The sequence below is a fragment of the Triplophysa dalaica genome, chromosome 21 (genome assembly GCF_015846415.1).
Source record: "Triplophysa dalaica isolate WHDGS20190420 chromosome 21, ASM1584641v1, whole genome shotgun sequence".
Classification (NCBI taxonomy): domain Eukaryota; kingdom Metazoa; phylum Chordata; class Actinopteri; order Cypriniformes; family Nemacheilidae; genus Triplophysa; species Triplophysa dalaica.
In genome coordinates this window covers 10,400,693-10,427,219 of record NC_079562.1, presented here as the reverse complement: position 1 = coordinate 10,427,219, position 26,527 = coordinate 10,400,693, and the positions used below count along the sequence as shown (strand labels likewise).

Below are 26,527 nucleotides of genomic sequence, written 5' to 3'. Positions count from 1 at the left end.
TGTTTCTGAATTCCAGTCTTATCCGGTGGCAGGTGGTGACATCAGTACTGTGTACTCAAGTGGGGATTTAGTTCTGGTGCTGTATAGTGCAAAGCTGTGCGTACCACCTCTCTCCCCTATAGCTGCCCCAAAATTGGATAGGTTCTGTTGCTCATGTGCTTATTATTGTCCTCGCTAGTTTATGGGTTTTGCAATGACCAATGACCCACATAATGGTTATATCATACAATTTCAAAAATGTGAAGAAATTTGCATGTTTTCTCTTCTCCCCTCAGGTTTAACATGCCTCATGATGACAGCAACAAATGCAAGGAAGATGGAGTTAAAAACCAGCAACATGTGATGGCCCCCACCCTCAACTACTACACCAATCCCTGGATGTGGTCCAAATGTAGTCGGAAATATATCACAGAGTTCCTCGAGTATGTAAACCTATCCAACAATTGCCAACATTTTAAATTCTCACTCACACTGATCCAACAAACTCCATCAAACTTCAACAAACACGTTCGTTGCACTGTAAACTTTTGGAATAAAGGCAACTTCAAATGTGTAAATGTAAACCTTAAGTGACAGGGTGTCATTCAGACCCCAGGATGTTGCCTCAAACGAGCCCTCCTTGACAGGCAGGGTCAGCACCACTTAATGATTAGTTGATGTTCGTCTGCATTTGCTTACTCTTCTAAACGCTTTTAATTAAGATGGAAATGACTTTATTCTTTGGAACAGAAAGTCTATTGTCACCCCCTGAGAATGTTTCTGTTGTTTATCTGTTGTTTGTTTGGTTTTCCTTAAAGTCATTTGTTTATCATGTGTCACTAGCACAGGGTATGGTGAGTGCCTGCTCGACGAGCCCGTTTCCAGGCCATACGCTTTGTCCCAGCAGCTGCCCGGGCAGATATACAGCGTCAATAAACAATGTGAACTGATATTTGGGCCTGGGACCCAGGTGTGCCCATATATGGTGAGAGAGTCCCTAAGGATGTTACACAACATACTGTCCATTAAACTTCTACAGTGTATCATATGCAGTTTCAAGTCGAGCGCACACTGTACTCATTTTATGGTCATGTGGATGGTTGCTTGTCAGACTGTACAACATAATCCTTGTGGGATCCTAGGTAAAAGCTATGGCACGCTGCCTGACATCAACAGACATTTATGTTAGACAGCACAGTACACATTGTAAATATAGTTTGGGATTTTTCCGTTTAAAGTAGCGCTGACTGTCTTCTGTTGGAGGTAGAAACAGTCGCACTGCACTGCTAAAGTTATGTCAAAGGTAAAGATTTAAGGGAATTGATCGTCCTTTAAGATTCTTGACATTTGATTCTGATGACACAGCATGGGTAGAATTGTACAATGTGCACCCAGGTTTACATAGTTTACAGGTTAACTTTTGGATATGGATATACAAAGGTTATTGTGAAAAAGAAATAGATTCAATGACATTGTTAAGAAATTCAACGCATGTTAAACATTACCAAACTGTGTAAGAGTGAGTGTTTGACATCTGCTCAAATTAAAGTGTTTGGATGTTATGCAGACTCAGTGTCGGAGACTCTGGTGCACGAGTCCTGAAGGAGTACAGCGAGGCTGCCGGACCCAACACATGCCATGGGCTGACGGGACAGAATGCTCTCCAGGAAAGGCAAGTACTTTCAAAAATGAAGTTAAACATTTGCTAAACCGCCAAATTATTGCGGCTAGGAAATAAACTGTATGTTTTTTTAACAAACAATAAAATCCGGATTTAAAAATGTCTGTTTTACTTAGATACCAAAGTGCAGCACAAATCCCGCTATTTGTTGGGAGAGATTTAGTGTTAAAATAGGATATAAGTGCAGCACTTAAATCTTTAATTATGAAACAACAGCCTCAATGGAGCCTTGGGTGGCGGTTTGTACAGTATTTGCTGCACATTGATTGTACTTTTTAGCCTTTTAGATCTTATTTCATAGGGTAGGTGAATGAAGGACCCAGGTCACAGTCAAACCTAGGCCAATTGTGAACCAACAACTCTTAAATGTCATAAGCACACACGCTCTTATACGTTACTGGTTCTTAGTAAGTTCATTGCATCTGTTTAAAGGACTCCCTAAAAGCTATTTTCTCTCGAATCTTGACATTCAGTTAGGACGCAGATGAAAAGCAGATCCATCAGTCTATCTTCAAACACATTTTTTCACCCAAATAGCAACCTAATTCAATTCCTCCACAGTGATAGTCTTCCTTTATTTTCACCAAATTCATCTAGTGTTAAGCTTATACATTGAAAGGGTTTGTGAGCATGTCACACGTCAAATACGTTTTGAGATAATTGCTTTTAATTGTTAACAAACTGAATCTACTGTAATTCGATTGATTCTCTGTTTACTTTCTCTTCAGCGTTGTAAACATGGATTGTGTGTTCCTAAAGAACATGAAACGGTTCCTGTGGATGGGGCCTGGGGGGTGTGGAGTCCTTTTGGCACATGCTCAAGGACCTGTGGAGGGGGAATCAAGACCGCTGTGCGCGACTGCAACCGACCCTTGTAAGTGCTTTGAGTACAGCATCCTCACTGGGCTGTGAATTAGCACCAGGTTTCTTAATGTACCTTTACAAATGACAAGAGTAAAGATTTATTTTTATGAAACGATTTCAAATGATTCAATACATCATGAAGTATATTTTCTAAATGATCTAGAAATTACATAAAAATGCCTGAATTGATTCTCAATGTATTGTCTGTTTTAAGACCTAATATTGTATACTAACAAGGGCTGCGTTTCCTGATGCTTTTGGGAATTGGAGCCCAAGCAAGGCACAATAAAGCAACAAAAAAGCAGTAAAATACGTTTTTATCGTAACCAGCAGCTTGGTTTCTATTTTTGTGGTGTCTTGCTAGCTAGCCTCACCCACCAGGAAAGCTACTGTGATTGGTCTAAAACACCGCACCAAACAACTATAGATTAAATGTCATATATTTTCTGTCGGGCTGTGATTGTATCACATGGTGCAGCATTTTTGCTTCATTTTTGACATTTTTTTGTTTATATTTAGGCCCAGACATGGGGGGAAGTACTGTGTTGGGCGCAGAATGAAATTCCGTTCCTGCAACTCTGAGCCGTGCTCCAAGCAGAAACGAGACTTCAGGGAGGAGCAGTGTGCCAGCTTTGATGGCCGGCACTTTAACATCAATGGTCTACCTCCAAATGTTCGCTGGGTGCCAAAGTACAGCGGAAGTGAGTGATTTACTGCAGAACAGTTGAAATTCACACGTCCAGGGTGTCAAATGCAACAGAATGAGTCCCATAATAACTCTGTCTTATATTGTGCATTTTATATCACTTACAGTCATTATTTTAGTGTCTGTAGGGTTTGACCAAAACCAAATGATATTAACCTCTCGTACCTTATTATCGGTATTAAATTGAGACCCCAAGGGGGCCTCCAAAAGATTTTACGGGGGTCCCCAGAAAATCGGTTTTATAAGAGTTCATTTTTATTTTTAAGTGTTTATCTCTTCTTTCTTGCTACATGCATTCTTTACAGAATTGTTTATTTTATCTCTACAGTTGCCTTTATTTTGCTCACTGGGGTTTGTAAAGTTGCAAAGATGTCATGAAAATAGTTATAGTACAAAAATAATTGAGTTAATACACATAGATGTATATATATTTCGAAAGGGGTCCTCACAAAAGATTCATTTTATTTGGGGGTCCTTCACATGGCAAAGTTTGAAAGCCAATGCCTTAGGCAACAAACAAAATGAAACTAAGGCTTTTGGCAGCATATGGTCACTCGGGTCAGGGACTAGAATATGCCAAATAATTTCTATTATCTTGTTTAACCTGTACATATTTGCTTTTATTATGTTTCACCCATATAAAATAATTCCTTCATGATTGGTGACATAGTACAGCCAATCATTTTGAATCTTCAAAAAAAGCGAATTACCTAAAACAATATTTCAATTAAAATAAAAATTGGGTGTCACACAAGTGAAAAGTTGTGATGGACAGCTAAAGTGTATTAATAGTTTTTCTTCTGTGTGCTGTAGTTCTAATGAAGGATCGCTGTAAGCTGTTCTGTCGAGTGGCAGGCAGCACAGCTTACTACCAGCTCAGGGAGCGAGTCATCGATGGAACACAATGTGGGCCTGACACCAACGATATTTGTGTGCAGGGCCTGTGTAGGGTGAGTGCTTTATGTGATGTGTGAAAATGCATGTTATATCAATCGATACATTGTTTAGTGCATCTTCCTAATGCGTTTATCGAAGCCATGTTTCTGTTCATTGGAAAGCTATTTTAAAGCAGTATGTCTTTTGTCTTCTTCTGTTTGAAAGACTCCTCTTTTCTGCTCTGTTTCTGCAGCAAGCAGGATGTGACCACGTGTTAAACTCCAAGGCCAGGAGAGATAAGTGTGGGGTGTGTGGTGGGGATAACTCATCATGCAAAACTGTGGCAGGAACATTCAACGTGGTGCTTTATGGTAGGTGACCCAGCTTGATCTTACGGCCTATCAGAACTAGAGTAAGTAGTAACTAGAGGCAGTGGCCAAAATCTGTTCCCTGATTCATAGTTGTCATTTATAAACTGAAGGTTCTAAAGTTTTTATTGTTTATAAATAACTTTGATTATTGGAAAGCATATGTAGTATACATTCCTACAGGTTTCCTGCCCTGCTCAGAACAGTGCAGCTCAAAACAGTTCAGATGAGGTCTGTTCAAGATCTGTTCTGCACAGTTCAAATGTGGTTCAATTCCAATTTCAAAGTTTGCCTTAAAAACACTGCCAAAAAGGAAAATTTCAAGAATGTTGATTTACAAATAACATGCGGTTAAAAATAAATACATAATTACTTATCCACTTTTTGTGCAGGTTACAATGTTGTGGTGCGGATCCCCAGTGGTGCTACTAACATAGATGTGAGACAACACAGTTACTCAGGGAAACCAGAAGACGACAACTACCTCGGTAAGACCATTTTTTCTTATTGCGCCATTTTGCAGTTGTAAATGTTATATTTAAATCGAATTGTATTGAGCACAATTATTTCCTGTTGAATTGATGTCTAATGTATCAATACATAACATGTGTGAAAGACTTTGAATAGCATGACAGTTAATGGCACTCAACTCTGAAAACCCAATATCAGATTTTTGCAAGCCTATGTATATTTGTAGCTATCCTGTAGCTCAGTGGTAAGAGCAGTGCGTTAACAACGCAAGGTTGTGGGTTCGATCCCAGGGGATTGCAAATACCTATGTAAAATGTATAGGATAAAGCAATGTAAGTCGCTTTGGATAAAAGCATCTACCAAATGCCAAAATGTAAATTTGTTCTGTATGTTTGTTTTTCTACTGTGTGTGTGTTTAAAGCCAAGGCTAGAATGTAGAAGTTGTGGAAAGTTTTTTTTTATGTAATTACAGTAGAGAGATGGGTGGGGGACAGGTAATGTAATCTGTGAAGGATGAAGAAAGCAGAATATTGTATTATTTGAAGGGATAGTTTACCCTAAAATAAAAAAGTCAGTTATTCAACCTCGTGTTGTTTAAAATCAGCATATGAGTTTTTCTTCTCTGAAACACAATCTTAGTCAAACACATCTTCTTTTGTGATCCTGCAGAAGAGAGAAAGTCATAAAAATTTGAAATTACATGAGAGTGAATAAATAATGAAAGAATGTTCACTTTTGGGTGAACTCTCACTTTAACTGATTTCCTTAATCTTCCCCAATTGTTGCTAAATCATTATGTATTTTTTTATTCATAAGTAATCCCAGATTTTGTATTGATTGTTGTGTACTACAAATAGATGCTACTCCAATTGTTTATCCTGTGGCATACCCATAAGCATATTTCATTAAAGCATTATCTGTTTGATTGAAATGTTTTGCTAATAGACTTTTTCAGCTCAGCATAGAGAATTAAAGTATGCCTGTTGTTTCTGCAGCTTTGTCCAACAGCCGTGAAGAATATTTACTCAATGGAGATTTTGTGGTCAGTATGTTTAAAAGGGAAGTCAAAGTTGGAAATGCTGTCATAGAGTACAGCGGCTCTGACCACGTAATCGAGAGAATCAACTGCACTGACCGCATAGACGAAGAGATTGTTGTCCAGGTATTTTCGCTGTTGTATGTTATGCATTGTAATATCGCAATTTACATTGAAGTTATTGTGTCTGTTATCTTTACAGCGTTTTTGTTTCACAGCATGATTTTTTATTCTTTTTAAACTAGGTGCTATCTGTAGGTAACCTGTATAACCCTGATGTCAGGTATTCCTACAACATTCCCATAGAGGACAAACCTCAGCAGTTTTTCTGGGATGTGTACGGCCCTTGGCAAGAGTGCAGTCTTCTGTGCCAAGGTGGGTGTGAGAGAAGCTGAAAAATGCTTTTGTAAAACGTTTGCCAGAAGTTAGTTTAGAGTTTGTTAAACTTGAACCAGACGTATGATGCTGTCAGGGTTATTGAGGGCAGTTCTGTGTAAACAAATGTACTGTACAGTCTTTGACAGTCTTTCTTTCTTTCTCTTTCATGTTTTTGAATGAAAATGATGTTTTACATTTCTATAACACAGAGCTTTATTTTCTCTTTTGTATTGTATGCTGCTTGCATCAGGAGAGCGCAAGAGAAAAGTCATGTGCATTCGCGAGTCGGATCGCGTGATGGTGTCTGATCAACGGTGTCACGGCTCTCCTAAACCATCTGTGATCACTGAGCCCTGCAACACAGACTGTGAACTCAGGTACGAACCCACGGTCCATAATGTCACAAACATTTAGTGTTGTTTTGCTTTCAAGAAACTATGTGTCATCCTCTGCTTGGACCTTCTTATATTTTTATTTACAGGTGGCATGTTGCTCGCAAGACAGAATGCACAGCCACATGTGGACCGGGCTTCCGGAGGTTAGACATTTACTGCACCAAACAGAGCAGATTGGATGGAAAGACCCAAAAGATTGATGACCGTTACTGCAGTAGCCGACCCAAGCCTGATGATAAGGAGGCCTGCTATGGAGACTGCAACCCTGGTGGATGGGAATACTCCCCCTGGTCAGAGGTGCGGGAATCCTTGTTTGTCTCAAATAGATTTTGACTTTGGTCTCAAATTGATTGAGGCGGTTATGGAAAAGCGCATTTAATGACAACACAAGACTGGCCTCATGTACCTGACAAATAACTGACAGTCAGTATTTTTTGTTTTTGATTATCTAGTGCTCCAGGAGCTGTGGAGGGGGAACACGCCTCAGAAATGCAGTATGCGGAAAATCAGCAAAGTCTGGCGACGATAGCAAGTGCAACGCACAAGATAAACTCTCCGACCAGCCCTGTAATGAGTTCCAGTGTCCTCAGTGGAAAACTGGAGAGTGGTCAGAGGTGAAGACCTATCAGTACATCGGGACAAATACAATAAAACTCAGGTGGCATTGTAAGGCTACAATGAGATGTCGTTTTGTGTTTATCCTAATTTGTTATTCATTTGGCAGTGTTTGGTGACATGCGGCAAGGGCCAAAAGCACCGCCCGACATGGTGTCAGTTTGGAGAGGAGCGTTTGGACGACCGCTTCTGTGATTCCTCCAAACCAGAGTCGGTACAGGCCTGCCAACAGCAAGAATGTGCATCCTGGCAAGTGGGATCCTGGGGACCTGTGAGTATAAATATTTCAAGAGTAGTCCGAAATGAGAACTCCGTTTTCTTATTTTTTCAAAAAGTTTTTTTTTTTCAAAAAGTTTGTGCATACTAATTACTATTAATCAAACTGCATTTGATTTGTTTTGAAATAAAAAAAAAACATGATAACATAATCTTCGAAAAATATTTAAAAACCGAGGTATCTCATTTTGGAAACAAACTCTTCATCTAATGCTGTAACTGTTTTGGTGGTGAGTTCGATGTGGTAAACAGCTTTTAAAAGTATGCTCACTATCGCCATCTCTGTTCCAAACATTAAGTTGCAGGTTAAGTCAAATGATGTGTGAGTTATTTCCCTCTCATGACTACTGTACTACTCTACCCACCATGTTTACTGGAAAAAGTCATGCTTCGAAATTATATTCTGTGTTATTATTTTTTTTTACTGGAAAATGATTAAGTGTAGACACAAGAAATGTGTGAAATAATTTCCCATATAGTGGCACGTGTGGCATTTAATATAGGAGATTGTGCATGCATAGCCATATACAGTATATGTATATAAACATGACCACTAAACAGTAATGTTAATGGCTGGAAAACAAATATTTGCTACTTTTGTGCTCGTGTGGAGCACATCCAAAACCAGCACAACCTACCTGTATGTCTTCATCCATCTGAGGATAATGTGCTTTCTGTCCACTTGAGCAATTTATTCCTGTCTTCAAAAAAGCAAATCGTTTCTTCAGAGATCCCCCAGAAGGGAATAACAGAGTTGAGATGATCTGTGTGCGCAAACTGTCTTTAAGTCCTGAAGTGTGACAGAGATTAGACATTCCTGTTGCATAGATTAAGCAATCATGTTAATGTATGTTTGAGGGCTGTAATGAAGCATGTGCATTCTAGCAAACGCTGCCAAACAAGCTTGACCTTGTTTCAGTCAAGTCAACGATGAAGATAAAATATAAAAATAAGAGAAAGGTGGACAAATTACTGGTGCAGGTCTCAGGATGCCCATGAACATCAGTTCTGCGCTGATACCAGCGAGCCAACAGCAGATAGCAAGAAATCTTAAGGTGTCCACTCGGATAAGACTTTGCTTTATTACAATAAAGGGGACAGATGAACACCTAACTGGTCCCTAACTGACCTTCTTTTGTATGTGTAACTGTAGTGCACCAGCACGTGCGGGCCGGGTTATCAGAGGAGAGCTGTTAAGTGTGTGGTTAGCTCGTATGGAACCGTCATGGATGACATGGAATGCAATGCAGCAACGCGTCCAACAGACACCCAGGTAAGAGCAGTGCTCTATTATCTTTTAGCCTCCTTCATGTGGAAATGCCCAAATAAAGCCTTTGTATCCCTTTCTCTTTATCTCTCTTTTTGATCTCTCTATTTTGATCTTTTGACCATTAGAGCACACAATGGGATGTATGAGTCAATTGGACCATTTTAATAAGCCATGATTTAAATTAAACAGAGCTGGTTATTAAAGGGATAGTTCACCCAAAAATGTCTTATTTACTCACACTCTCATCATTTCAAACCTGTATGACTTTCTTTCTTCTGCAGAACACAAAAGACGATTTTTTGAAGAATGTTCTTAACTGAACAACAGCGGTACCTATTTACTTCTACTTTATGGACACAAAACCAATGCAAGTCAAGGGGTTCCACCGTTGTTCGGTTACCAATTTAATATATTAATTAATTAAATATCGTATTTTTTGTTCTGCAGAAAAAGTTAATAATACAGTTTTGAAATGACAAGAGGGTAAATGATGAGATCATTTTTACGCTTTTGGGGGAACTCTCCTTTTAAATGAAGCCAACAACACAATCGAAAAAGTTATTGAATGAATAATATAGTGTACAAAGTTGAAACGCTTTCATACATTAGGCTTGGACATGTTTTATTTTACTAAGAGCCCATCCACACGGAGACGCGTTTCGCTGAATACTTAAAGATTTTGTGTCGTACCAGCATTTTGTTCATACGGATCCGTTGTTTTGCAAGCCTGAAACGGGTTTTGAAACCAGGTCCCAGGACGGATAAATCTGAAAAACACCTCTGTTGCCTTTTCGTGTGTACAGCTGATCCGTATATTTTTTGAAACGGTGATGTCATGACCCACTGCCAAAAGTTTATGCGCATGCTCCAAGTCTTCTCTGTTTTTAATGTACCTCTGTGGCAGAATTACAGCGCCACATACTGATTTGCCGTTTATGCTACATCGTTTTGAGTCGGTTTAGCGGTTTCGTGTGTACACAGATATTTCTTGAGACGACGCAGTGAAAAGAAAAAAGAAATATCGGATAGGGAATGCTCTGGCTTTGTGTGGATGTTGCCTAAGTAGTTTTGGAAAAGAATGCTTCCATGCCGAGAAGGGAAAAGAGAGAAGAACAGAAGCAGGCTCAGGTACAGCCTAAGAGGCAGGAAGGAAGTTTCCCACCCAACATTTTAGCACCTGCATTCAATAAGGCTTTGTTTGAAACAAAACCACACACCAGCATACATCATTAGACCATTTATAAGGTATCAAGCGCAACGGGGGGCACTATTATGTTTTAATTTTGGTCTGTTTGTGTGTATATATGTAAACATTTGCATGTGTAGATATTACAGTATGTGTGTGTCTACAGCATTTACACTACGTCCTTGCTGTACAATCTAGATCTACCTCACACGTACACATACCTGCACAATTACATTTCGCTCCCCTTCCCACTGTGTAATTGTTCTTCAGAGCCGAAATAGCTGAACGCTTTGTTTCACAAAGTATTTTATGAACTTTCCTGGGGCGCTGGTTTAATAGAGCTTCATTTTCACATGGAAATGGAAGAATGAGCCTTTTTCCCACCATCAGGGTTGATCCCCGACCAGGAGCGTGTATGTAACGAAGGAGGGGGAGATAGAGAGAGCGAAAGGAATTTAATAAGTAAGGGATAATGTACAGTTAGACGGTCATTACGGCAAATTGTAAGGGTCTTGTATCGCCCTGAAGGGGTTTACCCTTAATGAGTGACTGTCTGAACATTATTACACGGCTACTTACCAAATAAATAAAAGATTAGACATGAAATTTTGATTGGAGTTGAAGTGATTTTATTATGTGAGATACTAGAGATCCAAAACTAGCACAACTGCTTTATGTCTTAAACTTTGGTTAATAAATATTGGATATAGATTCGACATTACTGCAGATCCAGTGGTGACCTCAGTAGCAATCGCTGTGTAATATTAGCTATAAAAGGGTTTATTGAACGCAAGACAGAGAGGACAGCAAGCTAAGAGGCATGGAGTATGAGAGAACCAACAACCTAAAGGAGGGATATGACAGGACTAAGCGAGAGGCCCCCTGGTTTTAAATCCTCTGTGTGCCATAAGGCGCAGTGAACCAGAACAAGTCGCTTTGCCTCCACGTGATTCCAGCCAGTCAAGCATAAAGCAGGCCCACTGGCACCAGCCATGAAGCTTTCACGGCATCACCTCTAGAGTCACAGATCTTCATTACTGAAAATGGGTTGTCTTTCTTCACTTCCTTCCACAGGACTGTGAACTTTCTCAGTGCCCTGTGACACATCCTGTTGCCCCAGAGACTAAAGCGATGTCATATCCTGGTCTTAAAACACAGTGGCGCTTTGGATCATGGACACCGGTAAATCACTGATAGATGTTATAGTATATTAATATATGCAAATGGTTATTACAAAAATAAGTAAAACATGCTAGATTCTGTTTTCTACACAGTGCACATTGGTGATCCACACTGTGTAATGTTTTTCTTTACAACAGTGTAGCGCAACCTGTGGAAAGGGAAGCCGTATGCGGTACGTCAGTTGCCGTGACCAGCAGGGTGGAGTGGCAGAGGAATCAGCCTGCTCTCATCTTCCAAAACCACCGGCAAAAGAGGTGTGCTCCATAGTGGCGTGTGGACAGTGGAAGGTTCAGGAATGGACTGCGGTAAGAACATATTTTTGTTAAAAACGGATCTCTTAAAGGGACAGTTCACCCAGAAAAACAATTTCTGTCATCGTTTACTCACTCTCGAGTTGTTACAAATTAGAATAAATCTATTTGTTCTGATGAACACAGAGAAAGATATTTGGAAGAATGCTTGTAACCAAACACTTCTTGGCCACAATTGACTACCATAGTGTGAAAATGACAATGGTAGTCAATTGTGCCCCAGAACTGTTTGCTCTCATACATTTTTCTAAATATATTATTTTGTGTTCACATTTACATTTATGCATTTGGCAGACGCTTTTATCCATAGCGACTTACATTGCATCAACCTATACATTTATACTTAGGTAAGTGCAATTCTCTGGGATCGAACCCACAAATTTGCATTGTTAACGTTATGCTCTTACCACTGAGCTACAGGAAAGCTATAGAACAAAGAAATGTATAAATACATTTTTCTACTATGGTAGAAACTGTTTGGTAAGAACTGTCTGGTTACAAGCATTTCTCTGTGTTCATCAGAAGAAAGAGATTTATACAGATTTGGAACAACTTGTGGGTGAGGAAATGATGACAGAATGTTAATTTTTAAACTCAATTTTGACATTTGTGGGCCTCTAGTGACACCAAACAGAACTGGAAAAAATATGATTTCCCAAAAAGTCCTAATAAGCAATCATTGGCTCAAAATGTTCACTTTGGTGAAGCCAGTATTGCTGGTTTGCATGCTTGAACTCAAACATTTAAAAAAATGGTGAAAGCAGTTTGTATATTGAAACTTCAACAGACACTTGAAAATGTTTTAACATCACATTCAACTTTAAAGCTAGATGAACTCCCAAACAACAAACTAGATTTATATTTAATAGTTCTGCTTGCGTTTCACATGTGAACGGAAGGGCTGATATCAAAATCTTTAGAAAATACCTAGAGAAACAGTTTACACTCACTTTCTTTATTTTTGAATAACTGGATTGCTTTGGTCATTGAGAAACCAGTAAATCTGCAACACACAATTTTTTATATTTCGTAATACATATTGCAAAATCTAAAAAGAAAAAATTGTCTAAATGAAGTGGAGTTTTTAACTAGTCAAAAAAAATTCTGGCATAATTTACTCGCGCTCATGTTGTTACAAATTGTATGCAGTTATTATTTTCTTGGGTAACTAGAAGAAATTCTTAAGTTGTTACGCAGATGTATAATTCTAATATACACTGTATAATCAAATGTGTGTGTGTTTCTCTGTTTGTAGTGCTCTGTATCCTGCGGTCAGGGTAAAACTACACGGCAAGTTGTGTGTGTGAACTTCAACGATCAAGTTGCGGAAACGAGTGAGTGTGACACTGAGGAGCGGCCAGCCACAGAGCAGGAGTGTGCCATGCCTCAGTGTCCATCTCGCCACAGTGACAACGTTGGTATTTCGCCTAACCCTGATTCCCGAAAGAAGTTTATTCCCACCGGAAGAGCTGATCGTAACAGAGCTGACAGACACTGGTCACATCAGTGGAGGACTGGACCGTGGGGGGCAGTAAGTTTCCCAAAACATCTGATTGACATATAAGTGATATAAGGTTTTACTGTTTATAAAACTACATCATAAAGTGCACGATTGACAGTGACCAATTGTGGTCTCGTTTTGTAAGAAGTTTTAGGCAGTGTTATAGCTACAGGCTAGAATGAAAAAAAAATATTTATGGCTGAAATTAACCAGGCATATCCTGTTTCAGATAAATGATATCTGTGCTGTAAATACTCTATAGAATTCAAAGAATAGATTCAAAGTATTCATTGTGCCATTTTTGGTTTACTTCCTCTTCATCTTAAAGTAGCTTTTAATAGACAGTTTAAAAAAGCAACATGGAGTATTAAGTGACATCTAGCGGTGAGGTTGTGAATTGCAACCAACGGCTAACTCCGCCATTCCCCACTCACTTTCGAAGCACTACGGTGGCTGTCACATGACAAAGAAGCCATAGCTTTTTTGCTGAAGGAGATAATGTATTTACGAAACGTGCTCTGTAGAGCAGTTTGTCCGCCGAATTATATGCAAGGGGACCCGCTGTGTGTGTAGATTGAAATAGCTCGTTCTAAGATAACAACATAATAAAAAGTGAACGTTTATTATGTAAGGTCTTTATAAACCTCTGAACACATAGTTATGTGTATTATATTGCATTTCTGTCACTAGATCCTACAAATAATTACACACTGGATCTTTAAAATGCGCTTTTATATTGCCGTGTTTAATTTCTTTCCTCAATCAGTTTTAATCAGCGCATTGACATATATTTATAGTAAGTTAATTGTGTGAGAAAATATTCAATGAAAACGTCCCCTTGCAGACTGAATGTGTGGTCCTTCTCTCATAATCTGGTTTGTGTTCCCCTTTTGCACCCCCAGTGCTCGAGTACCTGTGCCGGAGGATTTCAGAGGCGTGTGGTGGTGTGCCAGGATGAAAATGGTTATCCTGCCAGCAGCTGCGATGAAAGCACACAGCCCATAGAGCAGCGCTCCTGTGAATCGGGCCCCTGCCCTCAGTGGCTTTATGGCAGCTGGGGTGAGGTAAGATTCACCAAAAATATATAGACCAAAGTCTATAAACAGCTGCTTGGATTTACAAAAATGGCATTTTGTAAACTGTTTGATTATGAGACACAGCATCCTTACATCTTCTACCTGTTCTTTTTACTCACCGTTACAACGTTTCTGTCGCCCCAGTGTTCGAAGACCTGCGGAGGAGGGATAAAAACTCGCTTGGTTGCTTGTCAGCGGCCCAACGGGGAGCGCTTTAACGATCTGAGCTGTGAAATTCTTGACAAACCACCGGACCGAGAGCAGTGCAATACTCGGCCCTGCTCCGTTAACCCTCACTGGAGCACAGACCAATGGAGCTCGGTACGCTCGTAACTATTTTAACTTTCTTCCCTTCCTACGATCTCATTCTCGCACCAAAGTTTCTTTACTCTCGAGACACGAGGAAAAAACTAACTGAAACTCATCTTTGAGTAAGGAAATAGCCTCTTTTAATGTTCGCTGCTTGTTGCACATGCAGTTAAACATTGTTTTATGGTTCCAAACTGAAAAAGAGAGCATCTCTGGGGTCGATGTGTTTATATTTAAATGCTGTTTCGTTTTTTTTGTGTTTGTATAATGTTAGGTTTGCCGTGCCCATAGGCACTCCTTATTAAAACATGAGAGTTGTATATTGTATTCGGAATACATGGGAAGAAAAGCCTTGTGTTTACTGCAGCTTTAAAACAACTGACTGAAGGCAGTTAACTTTATTTTTTCAAAAATATTTCTGTTTTTTTTATAGTCTCCATAATTCAATTCTAATGAAAAATGCTTTTTTAAACCATACCTCAAGCGAACCTCAGTTAGCCATTGACCTGTTTCATTTGCGATGGTGCTTTTTCAGTACAAGTGAGACCTTATGTGGAAAAACTGTCTATAGTTGCTATATTTTTGTATATTTAAGGTAAATTAGAAAAGTACGTTGTTAGTAAATACAAAAATGTTGATGTAATCTGAAATCAAATGTAGCTTTGTTTGTGCTTCAATTCTACTATATTCTAGGTTATTTACAATCAGTGTTAGTTTAACTTTGTGTCGAATTTGCCGAACAACAAAAAAAATGTTGTCCAGTGTACAAGGTTCCTCACTGGATTTCCTTAACACCATGTCTACACCATACGCGACCGACATGACATCAGAAACTGAAGACATCAGAAACGCATTAGAAACCATTACAATTTGAAGATTTGTCCACGCGTTGGCCGCGTCTGGTGTAGACAATGTGTTAAACCCAGGGAAGACCAGTTTTTGAAGCTTGCTTATTGGCCAGTTACTTGTGTCTACCTCATTTTGAATGAAAAGCTTCACATTGTTCTTCCATCCTCTTTATTGTGTATAGGGATAATAAATGCAAAAATATTTCGTATTCACATGCAACCATTTATTGCAAAAATGTTCCTCTATGATCTCTCATGGATTTCATAGAGCAGGGGCTGGCAACCTTAAAGGATAAAATAAACATATTTGGCAAAGAAAGTCATCCATGTCTACTAACATTATGTACATCATTTATAAAATAAATGAAAGGGTTGCTCATCCCTGCCTTTATAACCCGATCTGAATATACATATCAACGTGTGTTGTCCAAAGACACAATGGTGCTGTAGTTATGTCTATGGAGTTAGTTCCCTTTTTATGACATGGTCTGTTACTTTTAACAGGCTGTGAAAGTTAAGTGATTTGATTTTAATGGCAGTAATAATGAAGCATTTCTGTATATTCTTGTAAGTATTTGTATTTATTTCTGCTGCCATACATTTTTCTATTTGTACACGATCACAATTGGCAAATTAAAAGGTTGCATGGTTTTGTTTGGCAAAATACTGTTCTTTTATTGTCAGTATTGACAAAGAAGGTGCATTGTTACTGAGCTCAATACCTGTTTTAAATGGACTCAGAGATAGTTATTCTGCTGCTTTTTCTTTGTGTAAATGAAGCGTCTGTATTATTCTTGTAATGATCCATGGTCGAAGGTTTATATTAATGCTAACTGGCCTCAACACCTGTATAAATGTGGTACCACTGTCTGTTTCCATTCGGTCAGCACAAGATATTCAGCAGCCCTGATGATGGTGCCATGGTGACAGTCAAGCGAGTGAGCATACATCACTCTAACAATGGCAAGGCCATGGGGGTCAGGGACAGTCTTTGATCTGTGGGAGGGCCTTTACTGGCTTTTTCAGCTCATCTAATCAGAATGGACATGCTTCTCAGAAAGAGCTTTATTCTTATGGGAAAAATGAACGGTAAAAGCTAAGGCCCCCAGATTATAGTGGCTACTGTGGCCTGGATATCGGCGGTGATACTTGGGAGTACTTGCATTGGAATGTAGCCAGGCACATGGCCAAGAGCATTGCCCTGCCTAGACTGATAGTATGTGGCAACAATTTGAACGAAGAACAAGGCAACTGTGCATGATCCAAAAAGCCAAAACCATTTTTCTTTTCTTTTTGAGTGATCAATGAAGAACAGAGACACTACAATCTCACTTGACTGTACTGATCGCATACAGATGTCATGGATTTGTCCTGTGTGTATTTTTTTGTTTTAAAATGTTTCATCATTGTCATCTTGGATGAAATATGCAGCTGTTTTTGTTCATTTAAAACAAATGTATAACCAAGCATATGTTTATCAACTGTATTTTTCTATTGTCAGTTTGACGGAATTGTTAAACCGTTCACTCTTGAGAGTGAGTTCATGCATTTTTAAGGTCGGTGGGTGGTTTTTGCATGAAAACATGACCCTCCGTTAAAATAATTTTGTGTTGCAGTTGTTGTTTTAGTTGGTAATTTCAGCACATTAAATCACTAGTGCGTTAATTTAACAAGGCACATAAACTCCGAGCTATGGTTTATAATACAGCACAGCACGCTTTTCTCATTTAACCATGATAAAAATAAACTTCTTGCCATAGTAAACAAACAAGCAGATTGATGCGCCCCAAATATCCATGTGTGTTATTACTGTGTAGAAAAATGTATTAGTGTTGTATCACTTGTAAATAATAGCATTACTCATGATTTCTTTAGATGTAAAAAAGAAGGTGTCAAGAGTGACTGATGTTTAATGATGCTGTATACTAAAAGTAGTAAAAAGGGGCTTAAATAACTTCCTGACTAAACATTAAATAGACAGCCTCACCAGTTACATACACACCAACATAAAAACATGTACACATCTGTGATCACGGTGCATATGCTTAAGTGAGAAGACTGGCACATTTTACACTTATTCTCACACAAAGTGTGTAAATGACGTATAATTAGGTTTATTAAAGTGGATGATTTAAACAATGGTACATGAAGGTTTTGTTTTGAAACTGAATGTATGTTTTCTGTTATTTTGCTGCAGTTGTATATGTTTTTGTAATACATTTTGTATCGTATGTATTATTTGAACTTGTGTATATTGGTACTGTAATTATTTATGACAAAAAATATATTGACATGAAATTTTAAATGAACGATTGTTTTTTGTTCCGGTTTCAAACTTTAACCAAAATACACACATGCACACATTGCTCTAGACTCTTTTGAAAGGTATCCACAGGACCACATTATCCAGTTGGGGAGTTCCTGCTCTCTTAGTTCCTGTATTCCATGTATGCATGCTGGGAAATGCACCCATTCAACCTCAGACTTGTCGCCTCATATTTATCCTCTCTCAACCGGGCTCTTTGATTATTCATTCCTCTCCCATCCTGGGGCTCAAGCCTCTCCCTCTCTCTCTCCTTCTCCTTTTCTCCCTTCAGCTCCTCTAAAGTGCTGAGCAAGACAGGTTTAAATCATCTTGCACTCCGTAAACCTGTAGAAGAGAACACATTCGGCCCCCACCATCTTTTATGATTCCGAGACACATTATTTCTGTTGTCTTCATAAACATAAATAAACTATATCACAGTCTAAATAATTTATTATAATGAGTTTTGCATATATTATCATATGCTGACCTAATAGCATGCATTATTTTATTGTTGTATTGTGAATGTTAAAAAACGTATGTCCCAGTAAACATTTGTATAATATAATTTATGATTATTAGTCATTGCCAGGGGATACGAGAGAAAGTTTTAAATATATATATATATAATTATATTAAAGTATATCACATTGCCCCTACTTTACATATTTTTACTTTTCCTGAAACTGTGCACAAACTTAAAAGCCCAAAACTGTGCTTTGTCCCATTTCTCGCAGTGCTCTGCCTCCTGTGGAAGAGGATTCAAGGACCGTAATGTGACATGCGTCAGTGAGCCGCACCAGCCAATCACAGAGGAGAACTGCATGCACCTGCCTTTCCCAAAGAGGCAAAAGGGCTGCAGAGGTGGGAGGTGCCCCAAGTGGAAGACAGCAAGCTGGGGAGAGGTAAAACCTTATTCATATACAACCATACAATCATTTTTTTAACAATTAACAGTTACACAGCAGTGCAAATCACTTAACAGTCTACGGCCATTTCTTGTCCTGTTCCTGGTAGCCAGAATCAAGATTCCTTCTAATAACAACATAACCGTGTATCAGAACAGAGCATGGTAGATATAAAGGCTATAGCTAATGCTCTTTGCAGAATGCTATATCAGAGGAGCCTAATGTTTAAGGGTCAATGACAAATAAGAAAATGTCAGGTGGTGCGACCATATATTAATTTAAAATAATATACATTTAATGTATTTAGCACTGAGTATTTTTCCCCTCATATATAAGAAATTTAACATAAAATCATGCCAAAATATTTTATTAAGAATTTTATTGAGAAAATTAACATTTATTTCTCAGTTTTGTTCTCTGTTTGTATGTTCGGACGGTCACACCACCTGACATTTTTGGTCTTTCAAACACCAAAACTCAAAAAATCTATTGAATTTCAATAAAATGAAAAGGGTTTCTTAAAAAGGACATATTGTAGATCCATTTGATATATGACATGTATTTATTCAAATTCTTTTTAGGAAAATAATGAATTTGGACACAAAAAATACATGTCACGTCATTGACCCTGAAACAGATTAACATACAAACATTTCTGTTTCTCTCAGGAATTATACACAACTGTCACAATCCTAAAAGGTGTCTGTTGAGGTATAGTTATTGTTCACATTCCAAGTTTAAAGCAGGAGAAAAAAAAAGTTAACAGTGTCACCACAGAACAGGACACATGCAGGAATTCAACGTTTTAATAACATTTACATATGCAATGTTTTTTATATATAGTCACATTCCCCTTCTATTTTAAAAGTGTATACCCATCAAAAATTTTTGTTATTTATTTTATGTAATTAAATGTTGAATATCCTTATCAATTTATTTCTGTATTTGGCAGTGGTACACAAAATGCACTCTTGACAGCTGTTTCATTACAACGGATGGACTTGTTATTGTGTTTTGAGCAATAAGACAAACCGAGCAAACGTCTCTAATATTGACAGCAATAATCTTAACAGTGTTATGAAAACCATTCAAATTGTTCACAAACCAAGAAAATTATACATTTTATATTTAAAACGTTTAATCCAATGTAATGAGAAGCAAGTTAGATAGAATCAAAATAGATTTGTGACTCCAAATTGTCCTTGAGGACAGAACAGTTCCACTTATTACAGAATCACCCCAAAACACGAAAAAGATAACTTATCTGTGTAATTGTCTGTAGTGTTCGTCTTCATGTGGAAATGGTCGGGAGCATCGAGAGGTATCTTGTGTAATTGGTGATGAGCGCACAACGCAGGAGTATAAATGTTCCCGGCTTCCCCGCCCGCCCTCTACCCAGCCCTGTCGAGTCGCTGACTGTGTCTCCCACTACAGGTGGAGGGAGGGGGACTGGCAAGAGGTGAATGTGAGAAGAGAGAAAATTTAAATCTTAACTAATTGAGCAAATGTGTGTTGAGTACCAGCAGCAAGCATGCAAGAATAAGAATAAAGCTTGGTAAAGCATGGCATGCTTTGTGATATAGCTTGATTACTAGATTATTGCAATGTAGAGTATTAAAGGAATAATTGAATATGGAGCCAGGGCAAAGTCTCTTTTGGAGGAAGGAAACGGGGGCACTAAATCTAATGAAACACCAATATAACAAATTGTGATAGTATACTAAAGCAATAAGCCCCAAGAAGCAGTGGGTTACGTGCATTTTATAACAGCTTAGGGTGTTGTGTAGCTGTTATGAAATGCACTGTAACCCACTGCCTGCGGGGCTTATTGCTTTTATAAAGCGGTTATTCCATATGCTTAGCAAGATTTCATAAAATAAAGTAAATAAAATGATATTTAGGCTATGTAGTGCGGTCAGCTTATATATCGGGATATTTCAGCCAATCAGAATCAAGGACCAGAACTGACCATTTTATATATAGCATACAATCACACTAGACAAACTACACAATGCTTAAGGTAGGGTCACACAAAACCAATTGAGGGTTAATGCTTTTGAAAAAAAAAGATCTCGCCCTCTTCTGGCAGACGTCTGTTTGCCTGTGACAAACCATGCAAATATAAACACGTGTGACCTGAATTAGAAACATTTACCCTGTGAATACTTTATATTCAGTAAAAAATGACTTTATGTGCCCTCTTATTAATCATTAAATTGTAGAACTCCTGAAAAATATTTAGTCAAAGATTTACTCTGGATAGTTATTGATATTTACTATGTGTTCTATTTAGCATAAGAAAGAGCCCACAATGCCAAGACCACAGGAATCTGTTAGCTGCTTTTGTCAGAGATACTATCAAACAAGTTTAATGTTGTCGGAGAGTCGGCATGGCCATTAACACAGTGGGGCGTTGAGTCGCTGTGGCTGTTGACCCCTACCCGCTAAAAGACACGGCCAATCCCTTATGACTTCTAAACAACTATTTAAATGAGACTACGACTAAAAGCACATACAAATAATGTGCTCATAAAAGCTAAAAGGACTAATGTTTTTTTAATCATTTGCAAAACACTTTTCTAAAGACATTTACATCGGGTCAATCACTTTTCAAATATAGAGCTAAGGTTTTCAAATTCTAAGAAATTTCTCACAGGATTCCATCGCTTTTATTTCTGAGTTATGTAGACGGTTTAAACTGCAACAACATAGACAAATGTAATGTTGTCTAAACTTAACTTCTGGTAGACTTCCGCAAAAAATGATAACTGATAAAGTGCTTTTAATTTTATTCAATACAATTGTTATACAATAAAATATTAATATAAATTAAATATAAAATAAATAGTTATATATTATAACCAAACTTACATTATAGCTTTCCTGTAGCTCAGTGGTAAGAGCATTGCATTAACAGCGCAAGGTTGTGGGTTCGATTCCAGGGGATTGCAAATACCTATGTAAAATGTATAGGATAAAGCAATGTAAGTCGCTTTGGATAAAAGCGTCTGCCAAATGCCTAAATGTAAATGTAAAAGTAAACCAAACACAGACTGAAAGTTAACTTAACTATACAGTACATCCAGCTCTGTGGTGTAGTCCTCACTCTAAACCTGGATTTTGTGTTAATCAAACATTTTAAGTGGTAATTGCTTATTCTTTATAGTTTTTCAAAAAAACATTGTCACTGCTAAATCTAATTAGTTGTTTGCATTATTGAGACAAAATATGAAGTGCAATGATCATGTTAAGCAGAGAAGCTCAGTATGTTATGTTTTTATAAGGGAGGGGAGCCTGGTGTTGTTGACGGTGAGACGAACGATTAGTGTGTCTGGTCCATTCTGCGCGCCAAATGCATATTTTTGAAGCAATGTGAATCGGTGAGTATGTAAAATTTTATCGTAAATCGTCATCTGTAACGTTAGTAATTTCCCAAAATTCAGACCAATGCTAGTCGATCTCTAAAAGGTTAATGTAGTGTTTAAAGGCGCTACGATTTCTCTTTTGGTTTACAGCTAAGCTTCAACTTTAACATTCAAATCCGCTATTTCTTTAAGGCCAACATTATCCATTGGGTTTCTTTATGTTCCCAGTTTAGCAACATTGCTATTTTGTAGTTTGTTTTTCCTCTCAGTTCATTTTAGTACATAAACGTGTTTGTGGCCAATGCTAGAGCATATGTAATTTGGGTAACCGTTCAAAACTTTCCTTTCTTAAAGTTTCACATGAATGATCTTTTTTCCTTATATTTAGTAGTAAGTGAACTGTGCAAAAGCAACTTAAAAAAAGTTTTCTTATGTTCTGTTTTCACAGGCTGTATAAGATGCAGTGGAACATATTGAATGGCAGTGAGTTGAATGCTAGCTAATCTACAATTAAAATACATCAAGCGTTGATCGACACAGTTATAGACATTGAGGTCTTTCATCTAAAAGAGGAAATGTTGGACAGCTGTTGACACAACTTTTACAACAAACCGGGGTTGGTCCAAATGCCTTTTACACTTGCATTGTTTTTTTACAGTTTAAGTAATGAAAAGGTCACAATTAGTGATACTATATTGTTTGTCTAATACAATCAAATTTGTGCTTTGTAACGTTTTTATTTTTTCTTAATTTGACTACACAACAGAATAAAGACCCAACAGCTTTTAGGCTTGTGCTTAGAGGACTCCTTTAGGAGGTTCTATTGACATAAATGCAATATAAAATACAAAACTATTTCTTCAGAGGTGTATAAAGACCTTACATAATGAATCATTATCTTTCTTTCACCTTAGAATAAGATGTTTATATCTGCAAACAGAGTCCCTACATACATTAAATTCGCCGCCATGTTTTGTACAGCAGCTCTAAATGGACAAACAACTCTAAACCTCCGTTTCCTCTCCCCTGCGGTATAGTGGTGAAACGGATCGTACTCTACGATTCGGAACACATGTGACCCGCGTTAAATTTAAGTTTAGTCATCATTGAGTAAGAGAGTAAAAAGTGCTCTCTCTACAGTTTTAGCACCAACGCGCTCTCTCTCTCCAGTATCTGGACGAGTACAATATCAAAGCGGTTCCAGATAAACAATGATGCTCAAAACTGCTCCGTCACACAGCTAATATTACAACAACAACACATCTTCGTTCTAACAAACAGAAAAAACAATGTTACTAACATACTGATCCGAATCAAAGCAACCACCTCTGGGGTGATTTTAAGACGATCTTTGTCTCCAACGACTCTCTGCTGCGAAGTATCTCCATAGATATCTTTGAGTATCTCTGCTAAAAGCCTTAGTACCTTACGCGTCTCTGCTGGAAAGTCTTTATAATATTAGCCCAGGTCCTTGCCTCTGCCAGACTATTATCCTTCTTTTTATAGGTTAAAATCCAAAGACTTATAATTTAAGTAATAAATAAGACATTGCTCTCTCTTCAGTCTTTCTAATGCCCTCAAGATCTCTTCCCTGTGTCATCATGAAAACGACATCTTTTTGTACTATGGTGGCCACCGTTGTGTTTGGACTAAGCGAATCGTTGCAAATCTTTAATACCACTCTAGTGGCCGCTGTAAATCAAAAACTGCGCCTTTAAAGGAAGTAACTTATTTTCTCAATGGTACCTGTTTATCTTCAGAACACAATGAAAGTTTATTTTCAATAAACCTGAAACATTTCGGTCCCTTCATTAAAAGTCCAAGTAAGCTTAAGTTAAAGGTTTAAAAAAGTCTTATGAAGAGATACGATGGTTTGATAGCTTTGAATGGAGGGACAGAACACTCAGTTTTATATCTTTATTTTTGAGTCTTATGGGTTTGGAATGACGTGAGGTAATTGACTAAATTAACATTTTTGGAGGAACTAACCCTTACTTCAGCACTCATTACCAAATTCACACATTCTGTCAGTGTCATTACAAGACTATTTGTTGAACATCATCATTGACGGCTATTTAATAAAAATGTCTTGAATGGGCTCTGTTTTTAGGACTCTGATAATGATTACCTTCGCCACTGACTTTGGAATCCTCTTTGCTGAGCAGGAGGGTGTTGTGTTCCCATCTTCCATTCCTCTGAATCCAGCCTTTATACATTCTCTTTGGACTCTTTGGACATGCAGTACGGACTGCATCTCAACTACTCTCAAGCTTAAAGTTTTCAAGGCTTGCCTCAAGTTTTAATGCTTATCCAGTTTTTGATTGTCTGTTTACTGATTGTTTAATAATAATAAATAAATAAATTATAAAATTTATCTTAATAGTTAGTTATAATATAACTTGATGTGGGGACATGACCAGAAAAGCAGGAGACAATGCTTGTAGTTCTACAAGAACTTTATTATAATTTGACATACAACAATAGCTGACCCTCCTCACGGAGGTCCCCAGTCAGAACTCCCAAAAACAGAGACAGCCTTTTCTACCCAGAGGATCAAACCAATTTAAATACATGGGGGACAATTGAAATTCATATACATAAAACACTAAATAACCATAATAAACAAACACGTTCAAAGTCAATTATTTTACATCACAATAAATAAAACCGATACCCAAACCAAGAACAAGAATAAACCATTTACACAAAACAAAACAATAACCCCTCTACTAACATAATAAATGAACCAAGCCTACATTGCCATAATGATCGGAGATAGAATAAAAACGGAAACAGGTAGGCCGCACACCCTCTTAAACCCCGCCCCCCATAACCAGCATTCGTATCTTCATTTTGTCAATCCACTGGATAGCCCTATGATCAGCTTCAACCACAAGTATCGTCCAAAGAGATAATATTTACATGAATCAAGAGCCAACTTTAACACTCTTTTTCGATGACTGAATATCTCGTCTCTCGTGGATATGAGAGATGGTCTTTTTTGTAATGACATTAGTGATCATTGTGCAGTCGTTTGAAATTGCAAAGATTTTTAACTATTTGTGACAAGCATGCCCCTTGTAAACACTTTAGGATAAGTGGTAAAGACAACCCCTGGTTTAATGATATCTCTACCCTTATCAGACAGAGAAACGTAGCTTGGGCCAAGGCAAAGAAAACTAACAATCCATTAGATTGGAGTTGATACGGAGTACTACGAAATAAATGCACCAAAATTATTTTAATAAATCAAAAAGCGAATACTGTCTATGAAAATTTAAAAAAGTAATTTAAAGTTTTGGAAGTTTAAAAAAAAGCTTATCACCTAAAGTTCCAGATCATTTAACTGTAATTCAAACAGTAGCGAAGGGTAAAGAAGAAATTGCTCATACTTTTCATAACAATTTTTCTGCTGGCTTAAATTCAAAGACTCTTAACACTGGCATCTGCTTCTAGTTATCGCTCGGGACAAATGCAGACTAACACAAACTTAATTTGTCTTTTGTACCCAAAATTTAATTTGCACTTTTGCAGGCTCTATGTTGATACAACTTAACCTGTTCAGTTTCATTCTTTGTAAAAACTATTTTCTAGTATAGTAAACTAATTTGGGTTAAGAGTATAACAAAAAAAGTGGAGGGGTGCTCGAGGCACAAAGTAACATGGATGCTTTTCATAGTTACACCGTGTCGAGCGATTTGTGCTTTCGGCCTTTTTCTCTCATTGCTAGATAATGATCATCTGTGAATTTTTTTTAAGTTTTGATGTATTTTCATGGAGATATTGGATAAAGAGTCTTTTGGCAGCATGAAAGTACATTTCCTCATCATTTGTTTTTTTGATCCGCAAATCCAACCTTATATTATCTTAATCACCGTCTTGTTGCCCACAACACCATATTGAAACATGTCAGTCAGTCCAAGCAACTGTTAACTAGGCCTCGAAAAAAATGTACACAGTGGGGTTTGTTGTAACACAGTGTTACAATTAATCCCAATGTGTTAAAATCTTTACAAAATAATGAGATTAAATAAAAAACCATAACTGAAATAACAATATTAGCAAGAGTAATTAGCAATTATGATTTTTTGTTGTTATTGTGCAGCATTTTCTCATATATCTTTTTACATGTATATTCCTTGGTTTCTGGCTGCGTTTGATCCAGACCGCGCAGGCAAGGCTTTACTGTGATATACAATGAGACAGTACAGGCAGAGTGAAACAGTGACCTCTAGAGGCGGAAATAAAAAATAATACTGACTGCCTGTGTAGACGCACAAGAGACTGCAATTTTCTAAGGAATGTATATTTACATTGAAGTGGAGGATATCACTGAATTATGAGGTGGTGTTTTGCTGTGAATATTTGAAAGTACAATAATTTTCTATATACTATATAATTCATAAGTTTTGGGCCAGCTGTGTACAACGGTGTCTTTTGGCACAATGGGCCAATAGCGGCACGGATCTGTCTATCTCGTCTCAAAAACATCATCACCTTACGTAGCTCCTCCTCGCTGGACGTGACATGAAGCTCCTCCTCGCTGGACGTCTAGCGTCCGCCCATTTGCTCTGCAGCGAGCGCCACATGAATAAACGTCTCTGATTCAGTGCCACAGTAG

At 37.9% G+C, this 26,527-nt stretch overlaps 1 protein-coding gene across 4 annotated transcripts in view; it reads left to right on the top strand.

The window, feature by feature from the left end:
* The window catches only part of adamts9 (ADAM metallopeptidase with thrombospondin type 1 motif, 9), a 30,422-nt gene extending 6,266 nt beyond the window's left edge, over positions 1–24,156 (top strand). For 2 of the 4 annotated variants that reach the window (XM_056735457.1, XM_056735460.1), the window contains exons 9-32: positions 276–422; positions 823–964; positions 1,547–1,651; positions 2,389–2,534; positions 3,044–3,225; positions 4,044–4,180; positions 4,360–4,477; positions 4,867–4,962; positions 5,941–6,107; positions 6,227–6,356; positions 6,610–6,736; positions 6,841–7,051; positions 7,207–7,368; positions 7,479–7,640; positions 8,799–8,918; positions 11,176–11,283; positions 11,421–11,588; positions 12,850–13,125; positions 13,998–14,159; positions 14,316–14,492; positions 18,371–18,538; positions 19,824–20,000; positions 21,826–21,921; positions 22,355–22,597. In XM_056735457.1, coding sequence (XP_056591435.1) covers positions 276–422; positions 823–964; positions 1,547–1,651; positions 2,389–2,534; positions 3,044–3,225; positions 4,044–4,180; positions 4,360–4,477; positions 4,867–4,962; positions 5,941–6,107; positions 6,227–6,356; positions 6,610–6,736; positions 6,841–7,051; positions 7,207–7,368; positions 7,479–7,640; positions 8,799–8,918; positions 11,176–11,283; positions 11,421–11,588; positions 12,850–13,125; positions 13,998–14,159; positions 14,316–14,492; positions 18,371–18,538; positions 19,824–20,000; positions 21,826–21,867 — 3,430 coding nt within the window. In that variant the 3' untranslated portion in view covers positions 21,868–21,921; positions 22,355–22,597. Of the gene's footprint in view, positions 1–275; positions 423–822; positions 965–1,546; positions 1,652–2,388; positions 2,535–3,043; positions 3,226–4,043; positions 4,181–4,359; positions 4,478–4,866; positions 4,963–5,940; positions 6,108–6,226; positions 6,357–6,609; positions 6,737–6,840; positions 7,052–7,206; positions 7,369–7,478; positions 7,641–8,798; positions 8,919–11,175; positions 11,284–11,420; positions 11,589–12,849; positions 13,126–13,997; positions 14,160–14,315; positions 14,493–18,370; positions 18,539–19,823; positions 20,316–21,825; positions 21,922–22,354; positions 22,598–24,016 lie in introns of those variants that run through there. The other 2 variants (XM_056735458.1, XM_056735459.1) reach the window with 2 other exon arrangements.
* The last annotated feature ends 2,371 nt before the right edge of the window (positions 24,157–26,527 follow it).